The 24,561-nt window shown below is 36.7% G+C and overlaps 2 protein-coding genes across 3 annotated transcripts; both read right to left on the minus strand.

The window, feature by feature from the left end:
* Positions 1–333: 333 nt before the first annotated feature.
* Positions 334–15,193, minus strand: flii (FLII actin remodeling protein). 2 transcript variants are annotated; one of them, XM_056261623.1, is made up of 31 exons: positions 15,057–15,193; positions 13,332–13,442; positions 13,134–13,205; positions 12,361–12,441; positions 12,102–12,187; positions 10,850–11,011; positions 10,595–10,698; positions 10,316–10,491; positions 9,954–10,111; positions 9,771–9,855; positions 7,977–8,124; positions 7,683–7,816; positions 7,380–7,592; positions 7,058–7,237; positions 6,883–6,965; positions 6,716–6,790; positions 6,551–6,634; positions 6,301–6,472; positions 6,111–6,215; positions 5,789–5,980; positions 5,496–5,684; positions 5,234–5,373; positions 4,765–4,972; positions 3,769–3,923; positions 3,614–3,674; positions 3,408–3,536; positions 3,218–3,324; positions 2,213–2,318; positions 1,836–1,901; positions 1,570–1,737; positions 334–1,533 (listed from the first exon to the last, which is right to left on the minus strand). In XM_056261623.1, the coding sequence occupies exons 1-30, from the start codon at positions 15,117–15,119 to the stop codon at positions 1,603–1,605; spliced, it is 3,780 nt and encodes a 1,259-aa protein (XP_056117598.1). In that variant the 5' UTR covers positions 15,120–15,193; the 3' UTR covers positions 334–1,533; positions 1,570–1,602. The 2 variants fall into 2 exon arrangements, with proteins under 2 accessions (XP_056117598.1, XP_056117597.1); XM_056261622.1 differs by having other exon boundaries at positions 334–1,737.
* Positions 15,194–16,238: 1,045 nt separating this feature from the next.
* top3a (DNA topoisomerase III alpha) lies at positions 16,239–24,510 on the minus strand. Its single transcript, XM_056261624.1, has 19 exons — positions 24,318–24,510; positions 24,097–24,156; positions 23,934–24,007; positions 23,749–23,824; positions 23,562–23,670; positions 23,014–23,157; positions 22,748–22,918; positions 22,551–22,654; positions 22,313–22,387; positions 21,685–21,767; positions 21,226–21,433; positions 20,174–20,359; positions 19,951–20,080; positions 19,752–19,865; positions 19,466–19,631; positions 19,214–19,360; positions 19,001–19,123; positions 17,207–17,940; positions 16,239–16,418 (listed from the first exon to the last, which is right to left on the minus strand). The coding sequence occupies exons 1-19, from the start codon at positions 24,486–24,488 to the stop codon at positions 16,264–16,266; spliced, it is 3,030 nt and encodes a 1,009-aa protein (XP_056117599.1). The 5' UTR covers positions 24,489–24,510; the 3' UTR covers positions 16,239–16,263.
* Positions 24,511–24,561: the final 51 nt, after the last annotated feature.

Consider the following 24,561-nt stretch of genomic DNA (forward strand, 5'->3'; position numbering starts at 1 on the left):
CACCGGACTTTTATACTGCATTCCGTGCGTGAAGTAATATTCTAATTATATTAATATGCTTTAAAATATACAAAAAAAAATTGTATAATGTTATATCAATATGATTTAATTATATTGCAAAAATCATTAATATAATAATACATAATATAATGCATTACACATTTACTATAACATCAATTTAACGTAAAGTTTTTGGGCCAATTTCTGCTCATAAACAATGTGCAAAATCATGAAAGATTTTTTAAATATATATTGACTTAATATTCATTCAACTGTCAGTATTACTTAAAATGACCATATATGCATGCAATGACAAATACTCAACAAGAGACATTCAGATGTGCGATGAAACTTTATTCAATACAAAATACATAAATAGAGCATTTGCAGGTGAAATCAGTGGCAGAAAATATTTGTACACATAGAAATACATTTATATATGCAGACATCAAAGCTGCGGTGACAAAAAAACAAAATAGGGCAACTCACCATCGATTGCAAAAATTAATTTTACCTCTACCAATCCCTTTTATGACAGCCATAACAAATTTGATAAGCATAATAAAAATAAGAATATTCATTTCCTTGGCTAAACAAATTTCCCTGTCCAAGTTCAACAAACATTCAAAATTAGAAAAAAAGTAGTCCATACACAGGACCATAACTTTCTCTTTTTTCCTTTTTTTTTTTTTAAAAAAAAGCACAATCTGTGACTGATGAAAAGGCGTCAGCCAAATAGCTAAAACAGCCTTGATATGTGAAGACCAAACCGTAGTAGCACTAGACCACTAGATTGCCAGTCTCATCATAATTACAGATTGCTTTGTTAATTAAAATCGCTTGGTTCAACCCAGTTAACTGCTGCATTAGCATGGATGTACTGGGGCAGTTTAAGGGCATAAAAGCATAAATTCTCATTCTGACACATAATAAATGAAATAACATTCCACATAAACTGTGCAATTCATTATTCCATCAGCATTGGCATCAGAGTCTACATCCCAAAAGTGAAGCAGTAAAACGGGTCAAGCTGACAGAATGAAACATTCAAAGGCAAACAATAAAAAAAAAAATCCGGTGTGAGGCACCAAATCAGCATTGCGTTAGGGTGAGATCTGAAACAGACATGGGTGTTGTGCTTTCAAGAACTAAAAGTCTTGGCAGTATATGTGATATGCATCTACTGAATAAAACACGAAAAGTGTAGCCCAAACAAATGATATAAAGAGTCGTCTTTAAAATAACCGCTGCAGAATTTAGAAAATGTAAACAGACAATTCACAATACTTGTGCAGCTAGATGGTTAAAAACCTTAGACTCTCCCTCAACAGATATGTTCTTCTAAAAACCATCCCTTAAGGAATACAGCATTTGATCTCTTAACGCTTACCTATGTGCTGTATCATTTAGACTTTCTGTGACTTTAAATCTACATATAAATATAAAACTCATTAATATTGCAGCAATTAGCAAATATATATGTGTGAGCTTTTTAAAGAGAGTGATGCAGTGCACATTGATAATGGAAGGGCTATTGTGAGTGGTGTGGTTTTCTGAACCCTAATGCTCATTCTGTATTCAGACAGACCATGAGAGGCTGATTTATGCAGGTGCAGTCTTGAACGCGCTCCATGCATGGAAACAACGGGTAAAACAGTGAGGCTCGTTGCCTTTGCGCACCAGGCGCAGTTTTCTCGGGTGCTCTGCATCCTTGGACCTCATGTGTTGAATATAGACCTGATTGAAGGGCGACACAAATGTTAAGCAGGCATGGGAAGTGCTGGTGTACAATAAACTAAGTGTACAATAAAACTGCCACTCAATATGTCACTGACCTGACAAGCCTTCAAGCTCAGTTTAATCTCAACCTGGCTTGTCTGTGTGCCGACCCACATGTAAACCTGTAAAACAAGCAAACAAACATCTCAACAAAATAGTAGCAGTAATATGTTTTTTTAATGCAGTGTCAGCATCTGAGGCTATCTTAATGGCAAAAACAGAGTTACAAAAATACTAGAGTTGCATAAATATAATAAAAACAAAACGGAAAACAGCATGAAATATTATAGAAGATGTTTTACATTACCATAAATTTCACTAAAGTTCTTAAGCAAACTCTCAAACAACAGAAAAGACAACTCAGCAAAAAAAAAAACCCCAAAAAACAATTGCTGCCAGGATAATCTGTTCGGGTGCAAGCATGAAGCTCTACCTCTTTCCCATTGTCCAAAAGCATGATGTCATCATCAGCCAGGTCATCTTGACAGAAGTCTGAGCACTTCTCTGATACAGCAAAGTAACCCTTTTCATTTGAGCACCTGAGATCAGAGATTAAATCTATTATTACCTCAAAAATATGGTGAATGAAGAGAGGCAAATTACATAATTAGATAAATAAACATAACTGTTGAAAAGTTTATGGTCAGTATGCTCACCAAAGGTGCATTTATTTGATTTAAAATATCATACATACACTACCATTCAAAAGTTTGGGGGCGATGAGAGTTTTTAATGTTTTTAAAAGTCTCTTATGCGCGTCAAGGCTGCATTAATTTGATAAATACTGTAAAAACAGTAAAATTGGGAAATATTACAATTTAAAGTAAGTTTTCTATTTTAATATCTTAATGTGATTTATTCCTGTGATGCAAAGCTGAATTTTCAGCATAATTACTCTTCAGTGATCCTTCAGAAATCATTCTAATATGATGATTTGCTGCTCAAGAAACATTTATTATTATCATCAATGTTGAAAACGGTTTGATATTTTTGTGAAAACCATGATACATTTTTTTAGGATTCTTTGATGAACAGAAAGTTCAAAAGTTTTTGAAATAGAAGTCCTCCTGTGGTGAAAAACAAGATTTTAATGTTGTTTATATGTCTATGTGGTGTTTTTAAAATCCTTTAAGACAAACCATGTGCAAATTCATAAATCAACACCATTTATGAGTATGTTCTCTTTAAAACTGCAGTGATCTAAAGACAGTCTCAAAAACGCGGTTTGAAATGAAGGCATGAAGAAATTCTCACAGGAAAAAAAAACGTTTAAATATGTCTTTTCAAAGATGAGTTTTAAGGGATAAAATTATTGACTACAGGGGGACTCTAACATTATAAAATGTCTATCACTTTTGGTTAAAAAATGCATCCTTGCTAATTAAAATATTTTTTCTCCTTTAAAACAGCCTAAACAGCCTAGCGTATTTTTTCTCACCTAAACAGTCTAGCGTATTTCATGTACTCTGCATCTTCATCGTATGGCTTCTGTGAGCCAATGCCAACCCAGAAGAAATTTTCTGGCTCTTCTCCTTCATTTATCACCTGAAGAAAAAGAAAAAAATAGTTTAAAAAATAGTCAAGATGATGTAGAGAGCATGTTTTTGATTTTCATAGCTGGAATGAACCTGTTTGCTGTAAGTGTCATCAAACATGGTGTTCATGATGTCCTCTGCCAGTTTAGCTTCATCAGGGTCTGCTGCTCGGCCCACCCATGTGTAAACTATTCCCTGGTTGTCTGTACTTTCAAATGGCACCTAAGTAATATTTTAGTTATTTAGTTATTATTTAATGATTTATAATACATGAAAAGGTACATCAAATGCCAGTTTACCTTCAATATGAAGCAGAATTCAGAGTTGAGGTTACTGGAATCTGTGGCTATTTGAATAGTCCTAAAACACAACAGAAACACCACACATGTTCATTTCTTTGAGTTTAGAAATAGCTGATGAAAAGATACTTCCTGCACATACATTATATAGTTACCTGGTGCATAGCGCACTTCCATTTGTCCTGATGTGGTATAAGCTTGGCTGCACACTGTCCACTTTCAGCTTCCTCTTGCCTTTGTGGATGATGAACTTTCTCTTGAAGTGTGACAAGAACTTGAGATTCTCCTGTTGCTGGGTCATCCTCACAACCTGAAATATGCATGAGATATGACTTCTCCTTAAAATAAAAGTTACCCCACCCCACCTCGATCTTGAATGAACACCGTTTGTGTGTGTGTGTGTAAGGAATAATTGACGACAGGCCATTGAATTATTCAAAAAAATAATGCACACCAGTGGTAGTAATGGTAATTATTTTTCAATAATTCAACGGCCCGGAGTCAACTATTCCGCTTATACTACGGTTACCACACCTCAAAACATTGTTCAGATATTGTAACTCAAGACATTTGTCAGGTTTTTGTCCTTAAAACGCTCTTGTGTGTAGGACTAATTTCTTACGGATCTCATCCCAAGCCCCCGTTGCAAATTCCAAAATGTTATTTTAGAGCTAGTAATGGAGGCTTCAGTCAGACAGTACTGTTAATAAGTCTGTTCGGAGCATTTCGCTTTTTATTTCATGAGATTTGGGCCAAATGACAGAAGAAACTAAGCCCCCACATAGCTACAGTAAACTTTATAACCTGGAAGTTGATGAAAACTTACTGCCTCAGATACGGCCGTTCTAATGACGGACAAAACACGCATGTTCGAAATTCGAGCTTGATTTTGGTAACATTTGTTAACAATATAATGGCACATGCAAGTGTCTGACCATATATAAAGCCGAAATATCAACGTTGACAACGTGCATTTAATGATTTAAAAATATAGTGTTTTTTCCATTTCCTGAAAAGTAGCATTTTTGGTTTCCACCCGACAGAGACTATATGAGGTCAAGGCAATAAGAGTCACTACAACAAAATGAAGATGAAATATGAGATCAATTTCATAATGGATCCATTTAATTAACCATGTTAGCATGCAGTACCTCCAGTTTGCCTGGGAACAAGCTCTCAAACTTCTTCTGCAGGCTGAAAGTGAAGGTCAACCAGCCCATGTTGGAGGCCTCACGGCCCTGCCAGAAGTAAACCACACACTGGAAGTCTTCCTCAGGCTGTTTGTCCTCATCATCTCCCTCTTCTCCTTTTACTTTTTTTTTCTCCTGATCATCCTCATACTCCACTGGCACCCAGTACCTGAGACAGACACAAATATCACATTTCAATGAAAGTAACAAGTCTCCAAGACAGTAATAGTTAATTTAGTAATAAATAAAAGTTATTATTAGTTAGAAAAAAATCAGTAAATGTATACAGAGCACTGAGAATGAAATTTAATAGAAAGGGTGTCTGAGGATTTAACCTAGTTTATCAGAACTCTGTCCATCTGAGAATTAATTGACATCACCACCTGGCTGCAATTTTTGCAGTTAATTTTAGTGAAGCCCTCTGACCAACCTGCAGAGAAATACGTAGCAATCCTGAGTGTTAAAGTGACCAAACTCCTCCTCTGGTAAACGGGCAAACTTTTTCCCCTCCAGAACGAAGCCCTCCATGCCGTCCAAATCCTCATTCCACTCCTCCATCATCTGCTCCGCCTATCAGATTTACAACAAACCCACAAAGACACAATGAATTTTATAGATGTTTGCCAGAACTACTCAGGACATCCTAAAACTGAAAAGTTGGCTGATAAATGAGCTGTTAATTCAGGTCTCACCTCTGTGAGAGGCATGGCTGGCTGTCTAGGCAGGAACAGAGCCGTTAGATCAGCTTTCATTTGGTCTTTCTGCTCTGCATCCTTCTTCACTTTTCCAGACAAGCCCACGGTTTGTTTCACACTCTCTGCGTTCCTGGTATAATCCACCTTCAACACGTCATCCCAATTCTTGAACTTGGATTTAAAGACCTGTTGAGCGCAACACGGAATTAGAACAGAGTGTTGTGTCATTTAATAGAGTATCTTTAAATAAAGGCAAAACGTTTTTTAATCTCTTATTTTGGCAATTTTACCTGTCCCTCTGTGCCCTCCAGATTACGGATGACCACGGCGTGTTTTGGCCGATGAAGCATGCTGCACACCTCTTGGCCCAGTTTCAAAGCAGCTGCCCTCACAAGACGTGGGGACTTACGGCCAATCCAAATGAAGACATCTGACCAGCAATCTAAGATGTAGACACCTTTAGTGTCCAAAAGACCTTGTACCTGTATAACAAGAAAATATTCCACCAGTTAGTGTATTCAAGGCATGATTAAGGACCCCAAACTTTTGAATGGTAATATACATTTTTCCTAGAATGCTTTGCTGCTACAATCATTATGGAAATGTCATTACCAGTCTGTGCTCTGGAACCACATCTAGTTTGAGCTTGTCCTTGTGCTCCACAGACAGTTTGTAGTTGATCTGAGGAAGTTCAAGGTATCCCAACCCCAAGCCAACCTAACAGAACAAGAAAGTACTAAATATTTTACACCATGGTGGTTTTAGAAAGAAATGCACAACAAGCCATAGACCATTCCCTGACCTTATAGAGCTTGGGTCGGACAGGAGTGAAGTCATCTGGGACATGTTTCTTGATTTCTTCCGGCTGTCCCCCAAGCTTCTCCCAGAATTCCGGAGGTTCATGATTCTGCATCAAAGTCGTAATCTCTGCTTTGCTTTTTCGCTCATTTTTGTTAATCTTTTCAGCAAATAACCTGTAAATAGCATTGGGACTATTACAAATCTGAACAAACAGACAAGAGAAAACAAGCTTAATTGTTTGCATATATTACCTTGCTTTTGTAGTACCACCAAGTGTTGCATTTGCTCCTCTCCAAATAAATAATTCAAGACCAGTGTCCAACAAAAAGACAAAACTTTAAACAGAAAGAAAAAAAAACTATCAGACTGAGTCACTCTTATCAACATACATAGAGCAAATGGCACACAAAACTCACCGTGGGTCCAGTGAGGATGCTTTCAGAGGCACAGATTCTAATCTGATGTTCTTTTTCCCATAAACCCTGTACAACCTGCCCAAAACACAAAACAAACAGGATTAGTGTGAGTCAGATCATGGGTGAGCTATAGAGGCAGTCCTGGGTGTTGTTTTTTGGCGGGGCACCTGGTCGGGTATTGCGTGTCCTCTACGGTGAAAAATCCACTAGAAGTTCCACCCTCAATGTAAGAAATCTCATTGTCGAACACCTAAAACACAGTGCAAAAAAATGTAGCTAAGCATATGCTGATAATGCAGCATTACATCATTTTGCACAGGGAATGGCATTTGCTTTACTGACCGCAGTGAATTCTTCACTCTCATCTCCCATCTCCTCTCTGATTGTCCTACACTCAGCACCCAAATAATTACGGAGATTGACAGCATGGATAGCAGAGCCGGCTTTCTTATCAAGCGTAGCTTCTTGCCCGATCCAGTAATAGATATGCCAGTTCAGGGCTCCGTTGTCATCTAAGAACGTCTGTAAAAGTGCATTACAAAGCATTAATTGAAAGAGTGGATGCAGAGTGGGAGCAGAAGATCTTGTAAATGAAAGAAACAATATTTAAACTATAGTACTTTAATAAACATGATGATCATTAGAATTTTTTTACAGGGCTGACCTTAAGAATTATGTAACAGTCTGCTTCATAGAACTTCCCATGGAAGGCCTCGTCCACCAGCATGGGTACAAAGTTTTCTATCTGCCAAATCGTAACACCAGGGATCTGCCCCACATCCTCCAAGAAGAACTCAGAGTAATCTAGCTGAGGTTTCTCTAGGTTCTTGTCCCAGCGTTTGGTTTTCAGGTCAGAGTATTTCATGTCTCCATTCTCCTAAAGGATCAAGAGGCATGTGAAGACCAGATAGGTTTGGACATGTACCAATATAATGACTCCATCATTATTGCTCTGCTGTTCCCTCACCTCAATGGATTTGTTCTTTTCCTGAGCCACGTCTGACATTCCCTTCAGCACCTGTTTAGCCTGATCATCCTGTGCCGAGTCCTTGCGTCTCCTTAGCCTCATCTTTCTGGCCATATGATCTCTAGGACTATTTCCTGTATAACACACAAAGATCAAGTTGCACTTTGAGCTGTATTACAGTCATATTTTCAGTTGTGTTACTTCAAACTCAGCATCACCAGCCAATAAGGGTTAGTTTGGAATAGGTCATAATTACAATAACATAACACTTAGATAAAAAAAAGCATATTGTACCTCCACCAGCTGCTGCCACAGTGGCTGGAGACGCACCAGCCAGCCGCAGCTGGTTCTGCAACGAGAAGTCTATGTTGTACCACTCAGCTGTCCTGTCTACTGGTTTAGGGGGCATGACTAGATTTGGATTCTCACGAACATCCAAAACCTAAAACATCAACGTCACAAAAGACAACTTTAATCATCATTTATTAACTGGTTTAACACATGCATGAGTATTTGTTGCTTTAGTCTTTTGAATAAGTACATAAAAACATACACTAGTGTTAAAAATCTTGAGCCTGGTAAAATGTTTTTTATTGCTTTGAAATAAGTATCTTAGGGCTGCACGAACTTGATAAAAAAATAAAGTTACACAGTAATATTCAGCAAATTTAAATAACTGATTTCTATTTTAATAATATGCATGTAATTTATTTCTGCGATAAAGCTAAATTTTTGGCATCATTACTTCAGTGTCACATGATCCTTCAGAAATCATTCTAATCTGCTTTGCTGCTCAGGAAACATTTCTTATTATTATTATTAAACTTCCTTTTTCAGGATATTTTTATAGATATTTTTTCTTCATTAACCCTCTGGGCTTCTTTGTTTAGGGGTTACACTTGGCTTCCTTTCGGTCAAAAAAGACCGAAGCCTTAAAATGTAACTTTTTTTCCCCCCAGGAAAACCATTCAAATATATTTTTGTTCAATAATATTTTCTTATTATTATTTCGAATTTTTAAAGATTTTTATGATACTTTGCATTATTTATATAATTTTTACGAGCTATTTTTTCCATTAGAATTTTTTATTTTTTTTATTATTATTATATAAAAAATAATAATAACTCGTAATAAATAATAAAAAACTCAACGTGGCACATTAAAATATAATGCTGGCAGCAGGCAAAAAAAATTCAAGTGAGAATACCGCCATCCAGTGGCTTTAAAAATGTTTTAAAGTGTGTAATGTCCGTAACCGCCTGTAGGCTGCCCATAGCTTCCTATGTAAATACATAGAAATGCTTTTTGATTCCTAGAAATGCTTTTTGATTCCTATTGCTGTTTTAGACATGATTTCTCTCTCTTATTCTTTTTTTTTTATTTAGATATATATTTAGATATGCTAAAAGACTACTTTTTTTTTTTTTTTTTTTTGATAAGTAAAAATGTATAAATGTGTGTAATGTCCGTAACCGCCTGTAGGCTTCCTATATAAATACATAGAAAGGCTTTTTGATTCATATTGTTGTTTTAGACATGATGAGGTGTGTGTGTGTGCATTTGAGCGAGAAAGAGTAGCCTATCTTTTGTACTTTATTTTAATTTTTGATTTTATTTAGCATTTTCTCAACATTTGCTGTAACAGTCTTTCCTATTCATTTCTCTGTGTGTGTGTGTGTTTGTGTGCGTGGGTGTGTGTGTGGGGGGGGTTAGGTGTCTTATTTGCACTCTTGATGTTTTAGAGTGTCACCCGTTCATTGCTCTACACTTTTATTCTGCACAGTGGCTGATCTGTAGTTTGTACCACCAAAAGTTTCTCTGAGTTTTCCTATTTTTTCGCATTTCCCATTCATTTCCTATGTCGGTCATTTTTGACCGAAAGGAAGCTAAGTGTGACTATTTTTTTTAAGACCCTTTAACATATCCGAATCATCTCCTTGATTTTTTTGTGTGTTCAGATAGGTAATACAACAAAAGTCACCAAGTTTCATCCCCCTCCGATGAAGCAAAAAAATTAAACATTTCAAAACGTATACTGTTTCGGTCATTTTTGACCGAAGAAGCCCAGAGGGTTAAAGAGTTCTTACCTCCAGGTCAGTGAGGAAATGGATGGCCTCTGGTAACGTCACAAGCCGGTTCTTGTTCAAGACCAGCTTCTTCAATTTTCCACACCTGAGCAAAATCAAAAAGCCACATATTACCATTATCAATAGGATACATGTTGGTTTTGTAATTATATCTAACCACCAATAAACTGTCTCAGTTCTCACCTGCACAGCCCCTCTGGAACAAGCTCTAAATTATTATTTGCGGCCATAAACTCAACCAGGTTGGACAATTTTCCCACACCAGATGGAAGCCCATCAAAATCTATTTTATTCGAGTTCACATACAGCTTCTTCAGCTTGGACAGCTTGCAAATGGCAGACTGCACATCACACCAAACAGGGAAAAAGAAGAGACAAGATAAGTGGCAAACTAATTTCAAATATATTTTAAATATAATCTAAATGACAACATTATTAATGTGATGAAGTATCAGCACACGCACAAAAGCACTTTTTAAAAACAAACAACTTCTGATAACTGATAAGTTCCTCTGTTTTACTTTATTTGGCAATGAGGGACTTACAGGCAGAGATGTGAGCTGATTCCTAGAAAGGTTGAGCGTCTCGAGTTTGGTCCACTGATCTATACACAGTGACAGTTCAGATATCTGATTGCTGCTCAGATTTAGCCGTTTGAGATTAGTCAGCGAGTACAAACATTCTGGTACCCGAGTCAGATCATTGCAGGACAGGTCCACATCTACACAAAAACGCACAATAGATTCATCATACATGGAACAATAGCAATTAGAGACACTGATGATTATTTTACAGAGAGAGCAGTAACACCGCTAGATCTCTACCTGCTAGATTGGTGAGGCCCTCCAGACTCGTGGGCATATTATTTTGAGTACGCTGTGTGTTCCTTAAATGGAGGGTCTGAAGAGCTACCATAGCAGGTAACTGCCTGTTACGACAAAGGCATACAAGTGACACAGATTGGAGTCAGAGTTTATCAGAGGCAATGTTGATAACACAATGATGTCATCTGAAATTAATGCAGCCTTCCTCCTATATGGCATAGACAGAAATTAAACCATAAAAACTACCCGTCTTACCTCAGCTGTGCGTGCATAAGCAGATTGTTATTGAGTATCAGGGTCTGCAAATGGACCAAGCGTCTCATCTGAGGAGGCAGACTGTCCAAATTATTGTTACTGAGGTCCAGGTACAGCAGGTCAGTGAGGTTGATGAACAGCTGATTAGGTATGTTATCAATGCTGTGAGAAAGCAAACATCAGAGAACTGTTTCAGACTAACATTTATGTTCACAGAAATTCATGGTTAAAACCATTGTGACTACAAAAAAAAAGGATTTGCACTTTGATCGCTGAAGTATTTAGGGAGGGATGGGGGTAAATGATAAAGCGAGTTCGATCTGCACTATTGTTTTTTTTTTTTAAATATGTACTAAAAAGACATATAGATTAGTGGTTCTCAAACTGGGGGTCTTGAAAAACATGAATATAATATGAGGTAGCCTAATTTTTTACAACTTTGATTTTATCTCAAGAAAAGTCATGTAAATTAATTAAATCGAATTACTCCAGGAGCATTTTTATACTCATGCCAAATTCTAAAATATTTTATTGGGTAGAAATTGAGTAAAAAATATTTTTTAAATCCCTATCCACTAAAATCACAAACAACTGGAAAAGTCATGGGGCATTCAAATATCGTTGTGGAAAATGAGGGGCCATGGCTCAAAGTCAAACTAAAAATAGTTCAACTTTTACAAACATATCCCAAGATCCATGTGTTCTTTTCCATTCCATCAGTAACACATCTAGCACAAGTCCAGTCTAGTCTAAATGCATCCTTAAAGTGCTAGTTGACCCAAAAATTAAAATGATCCCATAATTTACTCACCCTCAAGCCATCCTAGGTGTAAATGACTTTCTTCTTTCAGCCAAACACAATTGGAGTTATATTAAAAATATCCTGGCTCTTTCAAGCTTTATAATGAGAGTGAATAGCAACTTAGATTTTGAAGCCCAAAAAAGCTCATCCATCCATCCATCATAAAAGTAATCCATACGGTTGCAGAGGGTTAATAAAGGTCTTCTGAAGCAAAGCGATGTATTTGTACTTATAACTTTATAAACTATGGTCACTGGCTTATAAGATTGGATAATTTTCATATTTGGGTGAACTAACCCTTGTACATCCCCAAATCATCACACAAGACATCTTCCAGACTTCCAAAATACCACGGAAACAGATCACAATATAAAATCCTAAAATGTTTAAAGTGCATTTATTCTTCACTTCCAAGAACTTGGGTACAAAACAGACAGACCCAGACCGTACCTATTGTGACTGAGGTTTAAGACCAACATGTTTCTGGAGTTCTCCAAGTCCCGAGGGATTTCAGAGAGTTGGTTGTAGCTCAGATCCTGAATAGAGGAGGGAACAATACATACACACACCATCATTGCAGCACACAAACGATGACAAATTTGCATAGTTTCACTAATCAAAACACAGCCCTGCTTACGTAAATTTAAATCATGCCTGTCATTTTGCACTTAACTGAGAAATAAACACGTAGAAGTAATTCTCTACATACCAGCACAGAAAGATCATCCAGCTGAAAAATATCATCAGGAACACCAGAGTTCTTTAGGCTGTTTCCTCTGGCCACAACCGCCTACAGCAAAACAACAAGAGCAGATTAAACGATAGTCAACGATTGTCAATATTTACAGTAAAATTGAAATTCATGCTGTGTTTATTGACAAAAGCAATTTTAAGTACATAGACTACCCTTCAAAAGTTTGTGAGTCAGTAAAGATTTCTTTAGACATTTTTGAAAGAACGTGCTCACCAAGGCAGCATTTATTTAACCAAAACACAGTAAAACAGTAATACTGTGAAATTGTATTACAGTTCAAAAGAACTTTTCTATTTGAATACATTTTAAAACATGATTTATCCCTGTGATGGTAAAGCTGAATTTTCAGCATCATTACTCCAGTGTCACATGATCCTTCAGAAATCAGTCTAATATGACTTGATTCTCATGAAATATTTATTACTATTATCAGTGTTAAAAACATTTGTGCCGATTAATATTTGGAAACTGTGATCGTTTTTTTTTTCAGAATTCTTTGATGAATAGAAAGTTTAAAAGAACAGTATTTACATGAAATAGAAATTTGTGACATAAATACCTTTAAGTTAATGCATCCTTGCTGAATAAAAGTAGTCATTTCTTTCAAAAAACAATCTGACACCAAACTTTTGAACAGTAGTGTAAACAGTTACACAAATATTTATACTTATGTGAAACACTAGTAGAGAACATGTCAAGTATTTCGCAATATGGTCGATCATATTTACCCTCAAGTTGGGAAGACTTGACAATTCTCCATGCAGTGTTGTGAGGCTGTTGTGACTCACGGACAAATGTTCCTGATTTCACAAAAAAGGGCAAAAAAAAAAGAAAAAGAAAATAGACCCGAGAATGAATATTAGTAAGTTGACAAAGCCTAGTTGCAAAATATGAAATTGTGACTCAGATGTGCAATACACAATCACCAGTTTCTGTAGGGAGGCCAGTTCTTCTGGAAGATAGCAAAGCCCCGTTCTGTTCAGCTTCAGCCATCGCAAGCTACTCATAGACTTGACATGCTCAGGAAAATAACCCCCCTGTGTTCAAAACAAGAGATACAAAGTCTTAAATCAGACCATCATACAAGTCAGTTTCTGCATTAATGATTTGGTGGTTTTTGATGGATCTGCTACACTGATGTCATTTCCCAAATAAATCAGTCTAATGCTAGAAATTTTATCTAAAACAAAATAAACCTGGTACAATGAAGTCATTTCAGGACAGAAAAAAAGGTTGCTATGGCAACAACATAAGCATGAGCCAGAACCAGGTTTATCAATTTTTTAGACACCACAGAGCCCCAAATACGATCATCCTTATGCGAGAGACACCCATTCTAACAAAATAAAATCATTTTAATAATCAAAATATTATTTAGAAAATATTTAGTTTCCATTAAATTACAATTATTGTATTGTTTCTACTTATAGTACTGTATTGTTAGTAGGGATCCACAGAACTGTTGGCCGATATGATAACCGATAATTCTTTATATTTGATAGCAGATAACCGATATATTGGCCGATAAATCTAAATCCAAAAATGTTGTATCCTTTTTGAGAGCCTGATTACAAAAACAAAAGTCTCACGATTAAAAGCCATGTCCCAAGCACACAATTATAATGTTCTCAATATAATTTTATATAGCCTAATCCTATATGACAGACTTGAGCTGCACCTGTTGCACTTAACTATATTTTCCTTTTTGAAGTGATTCCAATCATATTTCAAGCATTTCAAAACCATCATGACTAACAGTGCCCATCTGAAGTGTCTCAGCTGAAGGAAATAATCCATTATTTATCGGCTTTAATATATCGTCCAAATTTACTTATCGAGCTGATAACGATATAACATTAAAAAAATAAAATATATCGGCCCCCATATTGGTATCATGTGCACCCCTAATTATAAGATGTATTTATTTTATTCAATCCTTTACTTATTTTAATCTATTTTTTATTTATCTTATACTTTTCTCTAAACAGTTGCACAGACCCCCTAGCACTCTCTTGAGGCCCCTGGGGGCTCCCAGACCCCACTTTGAGATAGAAAACAGTAAGCTGCTCAAACAATCATCTCGATATGAGCAGATCTGACTGAAGTTGCTTTATATAAGACAATGACTCAGAGCATCATCACAAATTTACTCAAGTAAACTGACACACTTGAGAGGCTGGGTAATTCTACTGCTAATGGAACTCATGTAAAAGACTTCTGTATTTAACTTACAAATTATTTAAATAACAAAACCTTTCTTTTATGTGCATATTGATGATATAACGTTATGCTCCATCTAGTCTAAAAGAAGCTAACGTTATTTCCTAACGACATGTAAAGACTGTCAACCGCAGCACATTTCTTGAGGCCAGAAGTATTAACGTTACTGTCAACCAGCACAGCTGCACTGCTAACAAACTTCTAGTTATTTCCCCTGCCCTCCCTGTCACACCGCTTGATTGACCGCAACAAATTTTGACAAGTCGCGAGCTAACGCCCAGTGTTCTTCTAAGCTAGCACAGTTAGCACTGCTAGCTCACCATCTTAACCTGTTTTGACACGCTAACTAACCTACATCGCTTTCCTCGTTTGAGTGAATGATTTATTAACAATATCCCGTACCTATAGACGTATTGAATCAGAACTCTCACCTTAAAGTCATTCCCACTCAGGTCTACTCCCCTGATAAAGGGGAGAACTCCGGTCGCGGCCATGTCTAATTCAGGATATGGCAGCAGTCGCAGCCTATTTCAGTTCGGCAGCGGCTGGTGGAACAAACACTCGCTCCCCCGCCCCCCGCTCACATGGTACAGCCCACGACCTGCTCAGCGTCACCAGCCACTCACTTAAAAAAATATTTATGTTTCTATAAAAGATCACCTGTTACTTAAACCCGCCAAATGCATGGTAAACTACACCTTTTTGCAGTTTTTAAATGTTGACTCACAACACACTGATTCATTTCTGAATCATTTGCAGTGCCATTTACAGGACGTGGGAGAAATATAGGGACCCTCGTATTACAGCTAGGGCCAATCACAACATTCCCAGTTGTTCAGGTCAATGTGGTATTTTTTTTTATTGTTTCTGGTGGTCTGGAGTAGTATATTATACTACAGAGTCCATACTGCATTTACATTACATGTATGCATTTGGCAGAGTGGTTTTCAAACTGGGCTCCGGGGTCCTGGGAGTGGGGTGAAAGTTAGGATTATTCTAAGGGCCCACTGACTTTTGGGGCCCCGGAGATCGATTTTATGAATGGAATGGGTGCGGTAGGGGGCCCAACCTCCTATTCTTTCATAGGGCCAAAAATTACTGGCGGCGCCCCTACCTGCACCCCGAGTGCTTGGGGGTCAGTGGAAAAGGTTAAAGAAAAACAGTGAAAAAATTAATTAATTAATGCATTTGAATAAAATTAAAAAAAAGATTTAAATGAATAAAACCATGATTAATAACACTTTATTTAAATAACTATATAATAAAAAAATATTAAAATGAGCATGAAATACATCTAACAGTACAGAAATAGTAGCCTAAGTTTTTTTTTTAAATGTAACAATGTAGAAAATGAATAGTATGATATTTTTTAGTATAAATTTGCCCTTTATATATGAAAATATATATAAATATAAAAAATATAAATTATTGTGTAACAATATTGTAGGTCATGTAAACATTTTATTCATTAAAAATACATGACTATGCACAAAAAATAATGTTTTACTTTAAAACAACTTTATTTTACACAATACAATGTATTATGTATACATAAAAAAACATTAATTATACATCAGACAACATTAATTTCATTTACATGTGTATTTTGTATTTTACAAAAATTGCAGGAACTATTTTTTACTGGCCCTGAGGACAGGTGGCCCGGGTATGACCCGGCTCATGACATATTCCACAGGTTCTTGGTCTTTTGGCTGTGGGAGGCTTGTTTGAGGCAGTGCTGGCCTTTTTGTTCCCAGGATGTTTACCAACATTTCCTCCAGAAAAACCTGTGGCTGAAAAAGTGAGAGGAAAGGTAAAGGTAAATTAATTATGAACAACAAAAGACAATATTGAAGAAATTATTCCAAAATGAAATGTAGCACAATACAAAACAATCAAAGGCAACCCGAGAGAGAGAAACCAAGCAAATGACAAAATGCCTAAATTAGGAGTTTGCCGGGATGTTTAAGTAAAATACTGTTCAAAAGTTTGGGCTTGGTAAGATTGTTTAATGTTTTTGAAAGTCTCTTATGCTCACCAAAGCTACATTTATTTGACCAAAAATAGTTAAAACAGTAATATTGTGAAATATTACAATTTAAAATAACTGTTTTCTATTAGAATCTATTTTAACATGTAATTTATTCCTGTGATGCAAAGCTGAATTTTCAGCATCATTACTCCAGTCTTCAGTGTCACATTAGAAATCTTTGATAATTTGCTGCTCAAGGAACAGTTCTTCTTATTATCATTATCAATGTTGAAAACAGTTGTGCTGCTTAACATTATTGTGGAAACTGTCATACATTTTTATTTTCCGGACTTTTTTTATGGATAAAGCTCAAAAGAACAGAATTTATTTGAAATAGAAATGTTGAAATAAAACAGTAACTGCTACTTTTGATCAATTGTCTTTGCAGAATAAAAATATTAATTTCCTTTTTTTTTTTTTATCACATTGATCCCAAACTTTCGAATGGCAATCTATGTAAGAATGATCTTGTTCAAGATATTCCAATTATATTTTGCCTACGTATATACAGTATTTTCCGTTTAAAAGCATGATAGACTGGTGTTATACCTGGAGCCACATTTTCATTGGCCCACAGGAAGAACCCACACTGCTGATCACGTGGTTTCCCACAGGTGTGGAACATTCGGCCCTTGTTTGGCCCATCTTTCATGACAGTCCTGGTAACTGCAGGCTCATTACAGTTACACATGGTTTCACCTTCATCACCTCCAGATCCTCTGTTGTTTTGCCTCTGCTGAGGCATGTTCCCAAACCCATTTGAGGGCCTGGAAGGTTGAAAATTCGGACTCAGGGGTCCTCTGTTTCCTTCGGGCGCTCCCTGCTCAGTCGGCTGGTCAGCCCACAGGAAGAATTTACAATCCCCTGTGTTACACTTGTAAAACTGACGGCCTTGGTTGGGACCCTCTTTGCGTACAGTGAGAAGAATGGCATCCTGACCACAGTTACACACAATGGCACCACCCTGGGCTGAAGCTGGTGGTAGTGCTGCCCGAGGAGGTGGCAGACTGGCTGGGGGACGGTTGCTGTCGGCTCGGGGTCTGGGTGCAGGAGGTCTCACGTTCTCCACCCTGGACGGAGGTGCTGAGTTGGTTCGAGGTACATGATCCTGATTTGACCCAGAGCTGTTATAAGGCCGAGAGCCAGAATCTCCTTCTCCTCCTCCTCTGAGATATTTTAAGTTCAAGACCTCTCTGAGAGTCTCATCACATCCTCCAATGCAGCCAACAAATTCAAGGGGCATCATAGGTGGCAAACTTCCTCTCTTGAATTTAAACTTGAGCCTGTCAAAGATGTTATGAATAAAACAAGAGTCAGTATTAAAAAAGAAACATTATTAACGTTCTTAATACATGGTACTGGTCATATTGTCCATTGTTTATTAGCACAAATTTCCACACACACAAAGAGTAACACCTTAAAATAAGGTTCATTTTCTTAAGATTAGTTAATGCCATATGAATCGTGAACAAACAAGTAACAACAATTTTTACAGCATTTATTAATGAAGGTTAATGTTCATTTATAAATATACTGTTTGTTGTCAATTCATGTCTGTTCACAGAAATTGTTAAAAACTGTTAATATACACAACTTGACATGTTTTAAATGTATTATTACAGATATAAATTAATATTAATTAAATACTGTAAAAGTATTACTCAGTATTTCATATAAGCTATCGCATGAAATAAAGTTAACATATGAAACCTTCTTGTAAAACTTTTACCAAAAATACACTACTGTGCAAAACTTTAAGGGTCAGTAAAAATTTGCTCAACAAGGCTGCATTTATTTGACCAAAAATCTAGTAAAAACAGTAATATTGTGAAATAATATTACAATTTAAAATAACTGTTTTCTACTTGAATATATTTTAAATGTAATTTATTCCTGTGATGCAAAGTTGAATTTTCAGCATCATTACTCCAGTCTTCAATGTCACATGATCCTCCAGAAATCATTCTAAGAAGCTGATTTGCTGCTCAAGAAACAGTTCTGATTATTATCAATGTTTAAAACAGTTATGCAGCTTAATATATTTGTGAAAACCATGATACATTTTGTTCAGGATTCTTTGAGGAATAGAAAGTTCAAAAGAACTGCATTTATTTGAAATAAAAATCTTTTGTAAAATTATACATGTCTTAACTGTCATTTTTTATCAGTTTAATCTGATCTTGCTTAATAAAAGTAATCTAAGTATTATAGTAAATGTGTTTATCTTATGTATTGATACGTATTTTTTTTTTTTTTTTTACTGACTTAAAACTTTTGAAGGTAGTGTAACTGCTCTGCAATATTAAAATGATTACAAAGCAGCAAAAGAACCGCATTCCTTACATATGGACCGGATGTGGACGGCACGTTGAACAGATGCTCTCGTCTCTGCTGACCTCCAGAACTGTGTCTGGAAACCACACGGCTGCTTTACAAGCTGGATATCCCATACATGAAAGAAGCATCCTGCACAGAGTGATATAAAAAAGACGATCAGAAAAGGAGTAAACAAACAACATTTTCATTTCAGATTCAACCTGAAAACCAAAACCTCACCCTGTGCTGTCTTTCTTCCTCTTTAGCACCATGTCACAGTTACACTGAGGACACTTTCGCACTGGTAACGGCATCTCCATCTCTCCTTGTTCTGTTTCGGTAATCTCCTGAGCCGGGCCCAGATAATTGGACAAGGCTTCATCCAATCTGCACGCAATATGACAACAATTACACTCAATCCAAATTTGTATGTAGAAATGTAGTTTGCAGTGTAACTGAAATTGAAATAAGTGATGCTACATTCAGACTCACTTCTTTGCTTTCCTCACGGATTCAATAAATACAGCCTTGTATTTTGCCATATGATAACTGAGGACAGAAGCTTTGTCCTTCTGGCCCTCTGACACAAGTTTAAGATCCGCCTCCAGCTCCGCTCTCAGGTCTGGTTTAGACATTTCATACCCCATAGAGTTATACCCTGAAACAATGCGACACTCAATTTCACACCAATCACAGAGATTGAACTGCCTCTATTATGCTATTTTAAAGGTTCCTAATTTAGTTTTGCATGCATCCACTAATATGCTAATTTCGTTACCTTCAACAAGACCCATGCCGAGCTCTCCAGGAAGGAACCTCTGGTCAGCCGTCAGCCCCACATACATGCGACTCTTTATGGTCTCAATGTGTTCAGCATGTGTTGCATCGGTACCTGCAACAGCAACTCAAGCTGAGTGCCACTCTTTTTCAACAATGATGTCAAATATTTAAGGTACTTGACCGATATGTTTCAGTACCAATGCCATGCTTCTCCATGAGCGATATCAAATCGGCCTCTGTCAGAAGCTGTGGTGGACTGGTCTGTCCTTCCACCATCTCAATCGCTGTGGGCTGGAACGTGGTGTCAGGCATATATAATGGAATTACCTGTGCAAAAAAAAAAAAAAAAAGGCATAAAAAAAACGTTCAGCTATAATGTTCAGCTATAAAATGTGTTATGCTTTGAGTAGTAATCATCACCTTATTGTACCACTTGTCATAAGGGTACACTTCCAGATAATTGCGTGCAATGATCGTCAATCCACTAGCAGAGAATCTCTCTTCGGCTATTTCAATTTCAACCGTCACCTCTTGACCCTGAGCATCTTTGGAGCAACAGGCCAAGAAGTGACGTACAATGAACTCATACAGCCGCTTTTCATTACCCTTCAAAAAAAGAAAAATAATTAAACATTGCCATTGTGTACATTTCTAGCTAATTGCATCTGCAGATATGATGGTTCTAACAGAGAGGTTGCACCAGAGCCGGCGCCAGGACACATGAAAGGGGGAAGTCATAATTCTTGAGGGAGGGCATCGCGTACCGAGGTGAGGGGGGTATCTGTATGACAGATGTATTATTTCATTTATTCCTTTCAAAATATTCATAAACTTGTTAACTACTATATTGTGAACTATCTGATATATTCAGATTGTTGAATAGGTGAAAGTGAATGTTTCGTTGCTTAAAAACCTTTATAATGATCATGTTAGCTGATATATAACGCACGATGGGTGCCGCCATGTTAGTTTGCGCTGCCATTCAGAGAATCGGATCAGTCGGATTTACATCACGTATCCACTTCTCCTGAAATACATAAAAGTTGCCGGCGAACTGGGAGAAGAATAGAGTAAACTTAATAGTTTGCAAAACAATGTGTATCTGATATGAATAAAACATTTTGTCAAATTATATTTAAATGGATTGTTATTGTGGCTTCCATAGAGATCAGTGTGTATTTAACAAACTATAAATATATATATTTTTTTGCCCTTACTTATGAGTATTTAAATGTCTGAAACCAAAAATAAGCATAATATGTTTGAAAACACTGAAAAGTTGTGATATGAAAAGCACTGAGCGTGTCCATCTCTGGCTCAGCAAAACACACGAAACACGTTTGAATTTAGCAGTTGTTGACGTGACGCACTAAACATTCTAATCACACCGGTGTGATCGTACACGTCAAAGGGTTTTGGGGGTGGAGGGGGTACAAATAGCCACCTCCTGGCGTCGGGCCTAGGTTGCTCACCTGTAAACTGTTGGTGTATTTGGTGGGGTGAATGGGGGGATGGGCCTGATCTGATTTGTTTCCATTTCGAGGTGTGGGCCCACCGCTTTCCAAAATGCGCTGAGCAAAATTTCCCCATTCATTATCTTGTGTCTGTTGCTCAACCAGCAGGGTAAGGTTCAGGTTCTGAGGAAACATGTTGGTCTCAGTGCGAGGATAACTGATAAACCTGGAAGGAAACAGACAGGTTGATTTGTGAAGGGGCACGACAGACATGCTGTAGACCAGTGTTTCTCAAACCCAGTCCTCGGGACCCACCTACCAGAATGTTTTAGATGTCTCACTAATTAAAACACCTGATTCAACTCATCAGCTTTTTAGTGTGTTGTTGAATAGGGAGACATTGAAACATCCTGGTAGGGGGAAAACTCTGCTGTAGACCACAGACATATGGATGGATGGATGAAATAACCAACATACCCTTGAGTGTACAGCTTTTCTGCAGTTTTCATGGTTTCTTTGGCACTTATCCTCAATTTTCTTGAACACAGTTTTTCAAGTTCCTAACCAAAAAAATAAGTAGACATTATCATATATGCTACATTTTTTAATCTCCATGATTCAGTTATTAATTGCACTTAACTCATGCAACTCATTTGTGGATCATTTGGGGCAAAAGTCACTCAAGAAATTGCACTTTGAAAAAAACTTTAGTAGCTGATGACAATTGTGTACATTGTTGTAAAAGTCAAATTTGTTAATATTCATCAACTTGTCTGTAGCTGTATAACAAAAAGTACACGATCGTTCAAAATCTTAGGGTTAGTAAGATTCTTTTAGTAGTAAGTTAGTAAGATTACTCCAGAAGACTGGAGTAATGATGCTGAAAATTCAGCTTTGACATCACAGGAATAAATTACATTTTAATATAGATTCAAATTTTAAAAAGTTATTTTAAATTGTAAACAATTCACATTATTTGTTTTTACTGTATTTCTGTTATCGTTAAACTTTTGAATGGTCATGTGTGTGTCCACATACTTTTGTCCATATTTCCAGTCTGAATTACCAGAAAAATCTTTCAAGAGACATGTTCTCAATTACTCACCACAGTGTCAAGGGGTAAAGGTCGCCATTTGCTTTTTGGTTTACTTGTTACAGATATCACTTTCGCCATGGGATCCTACAGAAAAGATAAAAGCCAAGCAGAGGAAACTTATGATGACAGAATAATGACCAACACGTGTGTAATGCATTATTCATTTCAATGAAGAAAAATTGAAAAAGCTATATTGTTGCTATGCATTTAAAAATCCTTTTTAAAGAAATTAAATAGAAGCACAGACCTCCATGCACATCTGATACAGCACAAGGCACGCTGTGTGATTGAAAAGACGATGTCTTTTCCAGCTAAATTCTACTGATTCCTCTTCGTTAGGCTCATGGACAACTAACAGACAATAAAGTGTATGTGAGAAAGCACTTGACGTATTTCGTTCATCAATATTAAATGTGAACTGTGTAATTAAAAAAATCAGAGTACCTTTGATTTTAAAGAAAGTTTCAGGGACAAAGGCTTGAATTGCTTTAAAACGCTCTACTACAAAGCCAAGGGTTGGGAACTGACAGCTGCCATAACTGATGAGCTGATCGGAGAGAGATTCTGGGAATATCTTCTGCAAGCGTAATGTCTGGAACCTGGTGAACGATGCCCCTGAAGGAACATAATGTACATAAGATAAACACATTAGATTTCATCTTAAAGAAAGTAGTTTGTGATAATGTTCTCTGATATTTTAAAATGCCTACCGATGCGGAGATCAAGCTCCTGTCTCACATCCACAGCATCACTGATGTTGACATTCGGCTCAGTGAGGGTCTCACAGGCTCTTCTTATGGAGTTTGGGGTGATCTCAGAGAACCGTGCACGGAAGACCTGAATGTTTGGCTTCACTAAATTGAAAGATATCACAGGAGGTTAAAGTCACTGTGAAATCAAAATAGTTGTTCTTACTTTTAATGGAATATAGCAGTATTTATTATGATTTATCCATGATTCTGTGTACAACATTATTTATTTTTTTCTTCCTGTGCCCTTGTAATCTTTAATCAAATAATACATCTCTTCACAGATGATGATATGTTTACTGGCGTGAGGGTGGGACAACCTGTCACTCACATGACATCACAGCAATAGCAAACCACAACCATCCGACGAGTCCCGCCCTACATTTTTTCTTATTTGGATGTACGTCACAATAAGGAAGAAAAGACTATCACAACTTCTGTTTCATGCCGACTTTAAAAAGTTGTAAGAAATATACAGCACCAGTGCATGCATGATACACTAAACTTACCTGCTTTGCAGACATTAATGATCTCAAAGCCGATATTCTCTCCTTCCCGGTCACAATCAGTCCAAATGACCAGAGCTTGACACTGTCTTACCTCTTTCTCCAAAGTCCTCTAGATAATGTAAATACATTGTTTTTGCAATATAAAATACAAGCTCATATTCTAAATGGAAGGAATGGAAATTAGTACCTTGATCGGTATAAAGTTTTCAGGGCAGTACTTTTCCACCTCAGCATCAAACAACAGGACTGGATTACAACTATGCCTGTGAAACATACCACATAATAAAGTTTGAATAAACTATAGTTAGTTATTATTATATTAAATCTATATATATATATATATATATATATATATATATATATATATATTACCATTTCTGAAAAGGAGCTTTGAATTCGAGACCCAAGAGATGCCCTGATACTGATGTCATGTTTACAGTTACATTCTGTGAAGAAATAAACACCATGATCAGACTAACTTATATGTTTTACAATATAAATTTTTTTTCTGTGATAAACCAAAAAAAGTACTTACTTGGCCAAACAGGTTGTATTCATACTCATATATTTTGTTGTAGACAGAGTAGCCTTCTCTCTGTAAAGAAAACCAGGTTCATTAACAAAGACGACTATCCTAACATATAAAAGTAAAACTCTTATAAAAGTAAAACATATAAAGTATAAAAACTCGTTTGATGATAACAATCAGATTTTACATTACAGATCAAGATAACTTGAACAACAGTCAGCACTCACTCTTCTCGATCTCCCATTTGACATAATTTCTGCTATGCCCTTAGCAGCGTCGTTTTTCTCGGCAACACAAAGCACTTTCTTAATCTGCGTGCGTCTTATCATGTTTACAGATATTTGCCTATAAAGTTGACTGTGAATTGTCACTCTTAGAGATCTATGCAAAAGGTTCATAACTGTGATCTAGCAGCGCATGATCACAGTAGCAGCTACACACACTCGACATTACAGCACATTAACAGCAGCT

This window comes from Rhinichthys klamathensis, unplaced genomic scaffold, assembly GCF_029890125.1.
Source record: "Rhinichthys klamathensis goyatoka isolate OS25496 unplaced genomic scaffold, OSU_Roscu_1.1 h1tg000184l_1, whole genome shotgun sequence".
NCBI lineage: Eukaryota > Metazoa > Chordata > Actinopteri > Cypriniformes > Leuciscidae > Rhinichthys > Rhinichthys klamathensis.